Genomic DNA, 13881 nt, shown 5'->3' with positions numbered 1-13881 from the left:
GTATCTTCTGAAGTATAATGTCATGCATGCAGAAGTGCTTAATAGCCCGTTTTATTTAATTGTTGTGTTATAACTTATCAATGGATAGCTCCTTGTTGTGAGGATAAGAGTATATCATTACCTAGCATAACTTCTAGAATATCTTCTTATAAATCTGATAATTAGAGGGTTTGAAGAAGGATGCAATTCAATTCACTGTTTCAAAAACAAGTAACAACAGAAAACTGTCATCTTCATGCCATCTCTTCCTCCATTTCTCTACTGTGCTATTCTCACAAGAGGTGACTCTTCAATGCAAAAGGGTTCATTGACCAAAGCAGCTACTAGATGAGATGGTAACCACATGAATTTCCCTGTAACTCCCCACCTTAGAAAATGAATCTTTTCTTTCAAGATTCAATTCAAACACCACCATTTTTTGGAAACCTTTCCTGACCTCCCTTCCAAATTACATTGTATGAACTTTTGGGGGGTTTTATATATATTCTCTTTATAGCCCTACTACTACTACTACTACTACTACTACTACTACTACTACTACCACTACTACTACTACTACTACACACACACACACACACACACACACAGAGACAGACACACATCTATGTACTTCTCTCCCCCATTATAACATAAGGTCCTTAGGAAATTTGTTTCATTTTTAAAATTTTTTTATTTATTTAAGGAAATGGGGTTAAGTGACTTGTCCATGGTCATACAGCTAGGCAATTATTAAGTGTCTGAGGCCAGATCTGAACTCAGGTCCTCCTGAATCCAGAATCGGTGCTCTATCCACTGTGCCATCCAGCTACTGATAGAATTTGTTTTATTTATTTTATCTGTATTTCCAGTTCCGGGTAATAATGCCTGGAAACCACTATGAACTTTTAATAAATGCTTACTGATTGACTGAGTATAAATTGAAGCATGAATGGGGGGGGGGGGGGAAATCTGGAACTGAAAATAAAATCGAATGGAATTTTTTTTTAAAAAGGCAATACATAGGGGCAGCTGGGTGGCACAGTGAACAGAGCACCAGCCCTGGAGTCAGGAGGACCTGAGTTCAAATCTAGCCTCAGAGGCTTAATAATTACCTAGCTGTGTGGCCTTGGGCAAGTCACTTAACTCCATTGCCTTGCAAAAACCTTAAAAAAAAAGGCAATACATAACAAGACAAAACAACTCAGATTTTACTTCAAACCTAACAAACTGGCAAAAATGACAAAAGATGGAACTAGTTGATGTTGTAGATGTTGCAGAAAGATGAGCACACTAAAGCATTGTTACTGAATTTATGAAGTGGTATAAACATTAGAAATGATTTGGAATTATGAAAATTAAGTGACTAAAATGTCCATATTCTTCAATCTAGAGATTCCATTACTAGGGATTATTCTGAGATTATTTTTCTATTATATTAATAACAAATTATTAAATTGGGATTAACTTTTTCATTTCCATTTCCTCATTCAGGGACCAGCTCTATAGATCTCTGAAAGACAAGGCTGATAAATAAGATTGATCTAATCTTCCATATATGCTCCATTATCTTAGGTCATGGTCTTAGGTGGAACCCCACACAACCAGGAGACCTTACTTTTGTTTGTTATATAAATAAAAACTAAACTGATGAATTCCAGCCCCAAAGCCTCTATTTTATGCCCTTATACTTCTCCACTGGAGTCTAGGGTAATCCAGCTCATGTAATAGAAAAAACCGGAATGGTCTGCTGAGAGATGGATTCCTTTGTCCATATTGTTGGAGGTACCTGAGTCTCATGATCAACTCACATTCTCAGCAGGAGGAGCTAAAGACTTTTAGCCCACCTCCTCTTTAATATGCCTATTTCTAATTACTTATTCACCAATCAGGGTTGATGTTTCACCTTTCAGGGGTACCCCCTTTGTCCAAAGTATTTAGGTATTCAATGATCTCCATGGTGGAGTCTTTGGGTGTTGAGAGAGACCTATAATAACCAATTTATTGATTATTAGCTAGCCTAATTGATAAATTCATTATTAATTACCCAGAAGCTCTGGGTAAATTTTTCATTTTAACTGATCTTAAATTACTCCATATACATAAAAATATTTATACCAGCACTTTTTGTGACAGCACAGAAATGGAAACAAAGTAAATGCTCATCAATTAGGGAATGGCCAAACAAATCATTAATGCAATGAAATATGACTGTGCTGTAAGAAATGATGAAAATGTTGAATAGAGAGAAGCATAGAAAGATTTGCATGAGATGAGGAAATCAAAGCAATTCATAGTCATATAAAATTGTTCTAAATCACTAATTACTAGAGAAATGCAAATTAAAACATCTCTGAGGTACCACCCTCACACCTCTCAGACTCACCAATATGACCAGAAAGGACAATGATCAATATTGGAAGGGATGTGGGAAATCTAGGACACTAATACATTGCTGGTGAAGCTGTGAACGCATCCAACTTTTCTGGAGAGCAATTTGGAATTACACCCAAAAGGCAACAAAAATGATCCAGTAATACCACTATTGGGTCTATACCCTGAAGAGATTATGAAAAGGGGTAGAAATATCACTAGGACAAAAATATTCATAGCAGCCCTGTTTGTGGTGGCAAAGAATTAGAAATTAAGCGAATGTCCTTCAGTTGGGGAATGCTTAACAAACTGTGGTATATGTATGTCATGGAACACTATTGTTCTATTAGAAATCAAGAGGGATGGGAATTCAGGGAAGCCTGGAAAGATTTGGGTGAACTGATACTGAACCAGGAGAACACTGTATACCCTAACGCAACATGGGGGTGATGACAGAACCTCGATGGACTTGCTCATTCCATCAGTGCAACAATAAGCTACAATTCTGAGCTGTGATGTAGAATATCATCTATATAAGAATTGTGGAGTTTTAATAAAGACCAAAGATGATTACCTTCAATTTAGGGAAAAAAAGTTATCTTATTATATAATTTTGTTTTCTCTTATACTTTACTTTTCTTCCTTACTCTCTTATCACATTCAACTTAGATCAATGCATACCATGGAAACAATGTAAAGACTAACAAGACTGCCATTTGTGGGGGGTAGAGGGGAGGGAAGCAAGATTAGGGGGGAAATTGTAAAATTCAAATAAATAAAATCTTTCTTAAAAAAACAAAAGGGAGCAGCTAGGTGGCGCAGTGGATAGAGCACCGGCCCTGGAGTCAGGAGTCCCTGAGTTCAAATCTGGTCTCAGACACTTAATAATTACCTAGCTGTGTGGCCTTGGGCAAGCCACTTAACCCCATTTGTCTTGCAAAAACCTTAAAAAAAAAAAAAGATCTGTATGAACTAAAACCAAGTGAAGTAATAAGCAAAAAATACCAACACAAAACAACTTAGTGTTTAGCGAAATTGTTTAACAATTGTTCTGAACTTAAAACAACCAAGTCTGACTCCAAAGAAAAGATATGAGTAGACACTTCCCCCTCCTCCTTTTCAGTGGTGGCAGTCCATGAGTTTGAATTATTACATATAATGTCAGGTTTTTTTTAAATGTGTTGATTGATTTTAATGGAATTTTTTTCTCTCCTTCCTCTTTTTTAAAAAATGCTTTGTTATAATGCATGGAAAGGTTACAGGGAGAAATATAGGTGATGAAAAACAAAACATATCAATATAAATCCATTTTAAATGAAAGACTCTCACAACTCAGCTTTGAGAGATCAATCTTTAGAGCAGAGATTCTTAACCTAGGTTCTACAGGGCATAAATTTCAGGGAAGTTATGAACTTAAATGGAAAAAAAGTTACAACTTCATTTTCATTAACTTATAGCTAAAATTTAACATTTGTTTCCCTTAAAAACTGCAGGCAGACACAACCAGATGAAGGGAAAAAAACCAACTACAGAATAACATTTTGTTCATGGAGCAGCTAGATGGCACTGTGGATAGAGCATTGGCCCTAGAGTCAGGAGGACCCGAGTTCAAATTTTACCTCAGAAACTTAATAATTACCTAGTTGCGTGACCATAAGCAAGTCACTTAACCCCATTGCCTTGCAAAAAAAAAAACAATACTATGTCCACTTTTTAAAAATTTCTCTTGTTTTTGCACCCTATCCCATGTTTCTTTCTTTTTCCTTAGTCCTAATTCCTCATACAGAAAATGACTAATATGTAAACATTCACTAGGTTGTTCACTGCTGGAGAGGGTGGAAGAAAATTGTGTAACTTAAAAATATGCAAGTGGATGAATATTGAACAATTTTCATAACATATAATTAGAAAAATAAAATATCAATAAAGAAAAAAAATGCAGGAAGTATTTATTATTCTTCAGAGTCCACAGGCTTTCACAAACTGCCAAAGGGGTTCTTAACACAAAAAGGTTATGAACTCCTGCTCCTGAGGATGTGTCCAAAGGAAGTGATTGGATTTGAAAACAGTGAGGTTAGCTGAGCTTTCCATTATTTTCTGTAGGTATCTGAAAGGTCAGATTTTCTCTCTCTCTCTCTCTCTCTCTCTCTCTCTCTCTCTCTCTCTCTCTCCTCATTCCTCACTCCCTCTCTCCAGCTCTCTCACATACAAACCTGTGAAAGCTTTGGATGCTATGGAGCACACTGAAGCTGAACAGATTGTTTTGGAGGCTTTGGAGGCCTTTATTCCAATTGGGAGACAACTGTTGCCTAGTGATCTACATCTGAGCTCAGGAATCAGGAACTCCAAGTTCTAATCATGACTCTACCAGTGACTGGTTTCATGATCCCTGACAAGTCACATAACCACTCTATTGTCTTCAGTCCATTCTATTCCAAACTGGGATAAAAAATAATGACTTGTGATATAGGGATGTGGTGGAATTAAAGGGTAAAAAGATCTGTGATCCACAAATAATGTACAGTGCAAAATACCAGTATGAAGCTATCTTTAAACTCATGCATGTCCTTAGTTTGCTGTTTACAGGTAGGTGGCTTCCTTGGGGTCCCTTTATTCCTACCACAAAAGCAAAATCAGCTGAATCCAAGAAGCCTTTTTCACCTAATTCTATATTTCTTCCCATTACACTCATCCTTCTGTTCTGTTAATGGCCTTAAAATCCCAAAAATTCCCAAAGCTTACTTTGTTAAAAGCAATCCATGCCTCTGAGGAACAAGGAATAAAGACACAAAGGAAACTGGAATCACTCACTACCTTTCCCAAAGGACTCTAAGTCTGGCAGGAGTGATGAGATCAGGTTACTGGAAACATGATCCTTCAGAAACTGAAGGAACCTATATTTATAAAGTCCCAACACACACCCCTGATGCTTCTTTCTGGGGTTTTGAGCTATCATCCTAAAATTTTTATGCCTGGGAATGCAGATGGGGCCTGAGTCCTAAAGGGAAAAAGACTACCTACAGAGAGCACACGGTCCCTAGCTCCAAGATGTCTAAAAACTGCTGTGCATATTTCATGAAGAAGAGTTAAGTGTCATCAGTAAACCAAGAACCCACACTAATCCCTCCTCCCTGGTTGAAGGATCTGAGGATCTGCAGAAGATATCATCCTGCTACCAGCACCAGGCTCCCCATCTACTCAGAGAGAGAAATTGCAGTTTACTTCTTTGGTCCAGCACAAGAGGTCTATGATCTGAAAAGATCTTTCTAACCTTTTACCATCTGGCAAAAAAAAAAAAAAAATACAGAAAAAGAGCGCAATGCCAAGAAGTAGATCTTTTCCCCCTCCATACTGTAACTGAAATTAGCCTAATTATACTTCCCAAGTACCCAGATACCATGGTGACAGGCATCATATAAATAGACAGCTACAAAAAAGAGTAAGCCAGGACTTTTACCCACACAATCAGTTATGGAAAAAAAGTACAGGGCAGAATGTGTCTTCAACTCAGATGTGAAACACCTAAACCAAAATGGATCTTCTCTAACAAGATCAATATGAGGGGTCTTCAAATGAGTGCAATGTGATATAGCAACTGACTATTCTCCTAATTTAGAGGCTACCAGAACCAAATTATCAAGGTAAAAATCAACATTCCAAGGACAGACACATTCAAAACCACTTTCCAAATGAGAGAAAGTATAAGACTCCTGGCCTGCTGCTCTCGGTCATCTAAAGGCTTTGGTCTGTGTGTCTGATCTTACCATACATGTCTTCCTTAATGTTTTATTTATAAATGAAATGTAATTCAGAGATTGTAGTGTGCAGGCACATGTGCATGGAGGGGTGCACACAAGCACACAAACACAGACACACACACACACACACACACACACACACCGCCAGGAGTTTCATTTGCCTCCCTCAAATCCATATGTCCAGGAGGCAGAAAAACATTGAAAACCCCAGTATGCCAACATGAAAGGGGTAACCCCTGCCAAGGAGTGGGTGGGATCCAGTGTAGCCACATGCTTACTCTTACTGATTACAATATTACATGTTATTATAGGCTCTGACTGCATTAGAGGTGGTGGGTTATTCTTCAGCTTTCCTTAACACCTGCTGCTCTGTATCTCCCTGTAGGAATACATGGAGTTGGGATTTAAACTCCATGTTGAAATGCCAACAGGGCCCCAGAGGAAGTGGAGTTATGCTCATGTGGGAACTTCAGCATGAAGTTCAGATGAAATGGAAGCATCAGATTTATTAGTAACTCCCTGGCTTCAACTTCAGGAAACCAGTCTGTCCAAGGAAAACTGGAGCAGACAACAACTACAGAAGAATTGAAATTGAATATTGTGAAAGTACAAAGAACAAGCTCAACTCCAAAGAAGATAGATGAAGAAAAACCACCCTGCATCTCTGTAGAAATGTGTACAATGCATATAATGTCAATTGTTTTCAATGTTATTCAATCTTTGCTGGATTTTTAAAAATTTTCCTTCCTATTTAAAAAATTTTGTTCTAAGGGATGGTTCTCCAGAAAGGGAGATAGGAAGAATACAAGGGGAAATCTAGGTGAAAGAAAAACAAAAGAAATTAATAAAAATCTCTTATTTTTAAGAAGGGAAACTAAGGCAAAAAACTAGCATACAATAAATGATGATAGCTGACATAGAAAAAAGATAGAGAGGAAGATAAAAAGATAAAGAGTAACAAACAGAAGATATGTATTTAGTATAAATATAAATTCAACTGAACATAAAAATACATACTTGGAAATAAAAAGAGCTCTGCTTAGTCTCATTGGCCCTATGAGAAGTTGTCCATTTTCCTAATAGTTCTCTAGTCAAAACAGAGAAAGAGTGATTGAGATCCCAGCTTCTTATCAAGTCACCAAAAGTTCAAATCAAACCACAAACAATTTTGAGACCAAGTTTTAGGCAATTTATAACCCCAAATGGTTTGACATTTTTAACAAAGAAAACTATGTTCAAAGAGAAATAGGAGAAATTGATGATGGAGAAAAAGTTGCAACTTGGAAGGAGATAAGAAAACTAAGGTTGTGCCCATCAATTTGGGAATGGCTAAACAAGTTATAGTACAAGAATACCTGTGGAATATTATTGTTCTATAAGAAACCAAAAATGATCAGACTCTAGAGAAATATGGAATAAGTTACAGGATCTGATGTTGAGCAAAGGGAGCAAGCAGAACAAGAGAACAATGTACACATTAACAACAACATTGTGAGATGATCAACCTTGATGGAAGCAGCTCCTCTTGGCAGTTCAGAGAGCTAGGACAACCTTATTAGACCATCTATGGATAATGTTATCCCCATCCAAAGAAAAACAAAACAAAAAAATAACCCTTCAGAATCTCATGAACACTTTATAAAAATTATATCTTATGTCTCTATTTCTTTTAATCCTAATTCCTCACACCAAAAATGACTAATCTCTGAACACGTTTATCAAAAATATGTACAATGTTAACCTGACTGTTCACAGCTGAGGGGAGGGAGATAGGAAAAGAGGATGGAAGGAAATTTTGTAATTTAAAAATATACATGTGCATATGGATTAAAAAAAATAAAGATGCTACTCAAAAAAAAAGAAAAAGAAAATTAAGATTGACTGTACTCATTTGAACAAACCATGAAGAATATAAAGTATAAGAGAGAGAAGGAAGGAAGTGTCCAAGAAGGATCAAAACTAAGAAGGTTGATTACGAACTGGCAGACCTCCTGCGATGAAGAAGAGAAAGCAAAATTATCTGACAAGCCAGGACTCACGCAGTTGGGAACAAGAAAGAAGATGAGCTGCAAACCAAGGAAGAGATTTCACAGATAAAATGAGGCCTATAATAGAGCAAAAGTTAGAATGGTGGCTGCAATCCTTAGGATAGAATGACAGAAAGAAAAGAGGAGGAAAAAGTCTTCCAGATAACTTATTAGCAGAAGCTCTGCAAAGCAGGCATTGATTAATCAGTATAAAACCAGTGAGGGCATCATTCACTTACTATGCAAGCAACAGTACTTACCATGTGGCAGACCCTGGGCAAAATAAGGGAGATATAAAGAAAAGTAGAGTACACAGCTGCTGCCATCAAGAAGGTCACATTCTAATGATGAAGACCACATGCGAATAAGTATGTAGAATGTAAACAGAAAATAATCTCAGAGGAAAGAGACCAGCCATGAGGCAGAGGGAAGGAGGCTGAAAAAGACTTCCTCAAGGGAGAATTTACTTGTGCTGAGTCTTTAAGAAAGACAGGGAAGTAGCAAGTCAGTAGTGAGGAGGAACAACAAAAGGGGAAGTCAGGAAAGAGGTGTGAAGTGGTGAGAGGAAAACAAAAAGGCTATTGCAATAGCCCAGATGAGAGGTAATGGGGGTCTGATAAGGATGGTGGATGGATGAGGAGAGAAAAGGTTATGTGAAGGTGAAAATGACATTAACAAGACAATGAACCAAGGGAGGTATTATCCCCTCGTTTTATAGATGAGAAAACAGACTGAGAGAGGTTAGGTGACTTGCCCAGGGTCACATAGCTAAAGAGTATGTATGTGAGGCGGGTCTTCCTGATCTTCCTGGTCTTCCAGATTCCCAGCCCAGCTCTATCCAATAGACTACATACATTCTTGAGCATCAATTCAAGGTTTATTCATGTTTGTTGGGTTGAATAGGGGTGGGGGGTCTTCAGTTGTGACAATTGGTCTTTCTCAAAAAACCAAAAGAAAGAATAAAGAAATATCCCCAGAATTCTTGACCCTTCTTTTCAATAGCAATATTTGTCTTCTTTTCATTTAAATTAAATTTCATTAAATTAAAAGCTTAAAAAAAAAACCTAGACAATGCATACATTAGGGTGAATGGAAAAGAGATCAGGACTGGTTATATAGCTCTGGGAATCATCTGCACAAAGGTGATAACTGAACCCAAAAGAGCTGATGAGATCACCAAGCAAGAGAATATAATGGGGGGAGCACATCTAGGACAGATACTTGGGGGACATCCATAGTTAGTGGGCATGACTTAGATGAAAATTCAGTAAAAGAGACTGAAAAGGAGCAAATAGGTACGAAGAAAATCAGGAAAGAGCAATGTTATGAAAGCCTGGAGAGGAGAGAGAATATGCAAGAGGAAAGGATAATTAATAATGTCAAAGGCCACTGAGAAATCAAGAAGAATGAGGACTTTAAAAAAAAAAAGACCTTTAGATTTGGAAAGAGAATAATGGCAACTTTGAAAGGAGAATATAGTTGGAAATCATACCAAAGAAGAAAGTTAAAGAAATATAGGTACCAAGGGTGGACAGTTTTCTCAAGAAATTTAGCCAAGAAGATTAAGAGAGATATATAGAATGGGGTAGCTAGGTGGCACGGTTGTTAAGAGCACCGGTCCTGGAGTCAGACACTTAATAATTGTCTAGCTGTGTGACCTTGAGCAAGTCACTCAACCCCGTTGCCTTAAATAAATAAATAATAATTTAAAAAAAAACAAAAGAGAGAGAATGATTGTTAACGGGGGTAAATGGATCAGTTTAGAGTAACATATTTGTGGACAACAGGGAAGGAATCAGTAGATAGAGAAACAGAAGATTAGAGAGAGTGAATAAAGACGATAGAGCAATAATGGGATGGGAAAGGTAGAATGGATGAAGAGGGGGGTTTGCCTTAGCAAGGAGAAGGTCCACCTCTTCATGTGGAACAGGGGGAGATTGAGAGCATATCTAGATTTCTATATATGTCCAGAAAGCACCCAAAACCACCTCATCTTCTCAGGGAAATGTGTATGAGAATGAGTCATATGTGTACTCTGCAGTTCTATTACTGCCTCTGACATGTTACAATGATCCCTGGCACTATACAGGTTCACAGCTGTTTATCCCTGGCCACGTGATCCACAGGCCTTCTCTCAATTGATCACAGGAGTATGGCCCACTTCCCAGAAAAAATTAATGTCTAGGTCAACTGAGGCCTGGAGAAGAAAAATATCTTTGTATAGAAGGGAAATAAAAGGGCCAGTGATGAAGTCAATAAAGGCTAAGGTAAAGAAGATCCAACAATTCAGCAAACTCTGTCAAACACTTGAGATATAAAGGGAAAAAAAAAGAAACAGTCCCTATCTTCGAGAAACTTATTCTATCATTGGGAGATGGGAAATAAAACATGCATATAAATAAATATAATATGGGGTGGCTAGGTTGCGCAGTGGTTAGAGCACCAGCCCTGGAGTGAGGAGTACCTGAGTTCAAATCTGGCCTCAGACACTTAATTACCTAGCTATGTGGCCTTGGGCAAGCCACTTAACCCCATTACACTGCAAGAAAGAAAGGAAAGGAAGGAAGAAAGGACAAAAGGACGAAAGAAAGACAGACAGGCTTTCTGGGAGGATTTTAAAAGGTAAGGTTGAAGAAGGAAGTAGGCATAGAGTATGGCTTGTACAAATGTTCAGAAGTAGAAGATAGGCTTCCAAACTCAGGGAACAGCTTGTGGCTTGGTCTAACCTGAAGAGGACTGTATAAAAGATAGTAATGGCAAGTAATGGCTAGAACCAGGTGAAGAGAGGCTTTAAGAGCCAGAACCAGGAATCTGCATTAGAGACAAGAGGGAGATCCTGAAAGTTTCAAAGCAAGGAATGACATAATCAAATTTATGCCTTTGTTTTTAGGGAAAAAAATGAGAAAGAAAAAGGCAGACCACTGAGATTCTAGTTCTTACATAAGGCAGAGGCCTAGAATAGAAATATGGAGGACAGAAGGGAAAATCCAAGGTCAAAAAGGGGAAAAGGTCTAAGGAGACTTACAAGAAACAGCAGGCAGAAGAGATGAATGAAGATGATTAAAGTGGCACAGAATATAGGACTAAAAAGTCATCAGTCCTATGGAAAGAAGCAAACCATATTTATATGGTTATAAATTCCTGCACACATACACACTCGCACTCACATATTCTCTCTCTCTCTCTCTCTCTCTCTCTCTCTCTCCCCCCAATGTTTCCTCTTCAATACTCAGCTTTTAGAATGTGACAATCACACCACTACTGCTGGGGAAGCCCAACCACAATCCTTTCCAACATACTTGCTACAAAGTTCCCTCTTCCAGATGTGGTGCTTTTATGTATCTTTAACAAGAAACATAGTGTCATTCACATAATTCTTCCTTTCCTTCTCTCTCTTCCCTTATCCCCTTCCCACCCTTCTCTTTCCCTCTCTCTTTTTTTCACAACCATAGGAGGAAACTACAAAGAACTTGTTAATCCATCAAAGATTTCTCCTCTTTATGGAGAGCTAAATTTGGACAGTCAAACTGGGTTGGGAAAAAAATCCCATGCCCAAACAAGGCAGGCACCCTCCATATAATGGAGCTGACTGCTGGTGGGTCTTCATACTGATTCTGACACACCCTCTTCTGCTGAAAGTCCAGAGGAAGAAGGGCATAAACATTCATCTCTAGGAGTGCAGGAGGAGGCCCCACCAAAGCCAAGCAAACCCACTTGTCACCTACTATAGAACTTGCTACCAGATGCCTGTCCTCTCTCCTTTTTTCCCCTACGTCTACTGATTTATCCACACAAAAGGAAAGGGGTGGGAAGTTCACATTAACATACCCATAGGACAGACTCACTCTGTTTGCATGGGGTGGTAACGGCTCAATTGGACTGCCAAATACATAAGACGACCAAAGTAAACACTGTAATTTGCTAGTTTTGTCTCTAGCATGGAGGGAGTGGTAGAATCTACACTGTCTGTAAACAGTAATAATGCCAGATGTAACAGAAAGAATAGTATTTTCCGCCCCATCCCCTATCCCTGTGACAGTCTTCCTGAGATTACATCCTGTAGAAATCAACAGAGGCCTCCTTAGCCATAGCCTATATGCTGCCACCAAATGGAACCAAAGGAGAATCCAAGCTTACAACAACAACTTCAGGTTCCTTTCTTGCTCAAGTCTTTTGGGACGAGGCACTTAATTTTAAGAAGCAGTAACGAACTCTATTTACAACAGCTGAAAAGAGAATAGGAACACAAAAGTGACAAAATTTAAGAAACTAAAAAGTCATCAAAGGTCAACCAAGTCTGAGTCCCAGTGCTCTTGAAAAGCAAGCCTGAAGGCAAGGATAGAGAATGAAGCAGTAGTTACCTGACCAGAGTTCTCTCCATGTATAATGTAACCGCACTCGGCACTTCTTCTGATAACAAAGTAGTTTATGTACCACTTGGATGCATCGCCTGTAACAGAAATAAAAAAAGGAAAATAAAGACAATAGTTGACTTAAAAGAGTACTTTAAAATTTATAAAATATTTTATATATTTGTCTCACATGATGCTTGGAACAACTCTTTAGGTATGTAGGGACTAGAAGTATTAATTCTGTTTTGCAGATGAGAAAATGAGGTTCAAACAGATTAAGTGACTTGACCCTGGCTACCCACTCAAACTTGTTTGATACAGGATTTGAACCCAGTTCTCTCCTGACTCTCAAGTGCAGCATTCTTTCCACTATAACACATTGATTCTAAAACTTTAAAACTGGTGAGACAAAAGAATATGATCCTGACTCCTCACTGCCAACCTAGGAATGGGGAAGCTTTAATATTTAATGAAAACAGGGGGCGAATGGGTAGCTAGGTGGCACAGTGGATAGAGCACTGGTCCTGGAGTCAGGAGTACCTGAGTTCAAATCTGGCCTCAGACACTTAATAATTACCTAGCTGTGTGGCCTTGGGCAAGCCACTTAACCCCATTGCCTTGAAAAAACTAACAAAAAAAAAATCTGAGGTAGTGACACAAATTTATGGGGCGGCTAGGTGGCGCAGTGGATAAAGCACCAGCCCTGGAGTCAGGAGTACCTGGGTTCAAATCCGGCCTCAGACACTTAATAATTACCTAGCTGTGTGGCCTTGGACAAGCCACTTAACCCCATTTGCCTTGCAAAAGAAAAAGAAACCTAAAAAATATATATATATTTAATGAAAACACTAGAAAAAAGAGTGCAAAGATATCAACAAATTCATTCCCTAGACCTGTGATTTCATGGATATAAGAAAGTACCAAGAGAGGAATTCTACTTTATCAATGCAAATCAGCAACTGATTCTCCAAAAGTTTGTCAAAGGTATGGAAATATTAACTGACTTGCCCATGTCAGTAAAATCCATACATAGGACTTGAACATAGATCTGCCTAACTCCAAGGCCAGCCTTCTATTAACCAGACCATGCTGCCTCACAATTTAGTGAGGCAGAAATGCTAATAGCCACCTAAGGCCAAATTTTCTTTTAGCTGATGGAAAATTGGAAAACTATATTTGTACAATGTCATTTGATTATGAATTTGATTATGTGCCTCTGAGTGTAGAAGTCCTAATGAATTCAACATATGGGATACAGCAGGTCAAAAAAAAAATTAGTGGTCTGAGAGTTATTCTATTTAAACAGTAAGACATAATCGTGCATGATGTAATATGAGTAACATACAAGAATGTATCTAAACTAACATAGAGATCTGGCATGAGAATATGAAAACA

The 13881-nt window shown here is 38.2% G+C and overlaps 1 protein-coding gene across 4 annotated transcripts in view; it reads right to left on the bottom strand.

The window, feature by feature from the left end:
* Positions 1–13881, bottom strand: part of ARMH3 (armadillo like helical domain containing 3) — a 269046-nt gene that overhangs the window by 177852 nt on the left and 77313 nt on the right. For all 4 annotated transcript variants that reach the window (XM_074233858.1, XM_074233861.1, XM_074233860.1 and 1 more), the window contains exon 20: positions 12496–12584. In XM_074233858.1, the coding sequence (XP_074089959.1) occupies positions 12496–12584 (89 nt within the window). The remainder of the gene's footprint in view (positions 1–12495; positions 12585–13881) is intronic.

This window comes from Macrotis lagotis, chromosome 4 (assembly GCF_037893015.1).
Source record: "Macrotis lagotis isolate mMagLag1 chromosome 4, bilby.v1.9.chrom.fasta, whole genome shotgun sequence".
Taxonomy (NCBI): domain Eukaryota; kingdom Metazoa; phylum Chordata; class Mammalia; order Peramelemorphia; family Peramelidae; genus Macrotis; species Macrotis lagotis.
The sequence above is the reverse complement of the archived record's forward strand: the minus strand, read 5'-3'. Positions and strand labels throughout refer to the sequence as shown.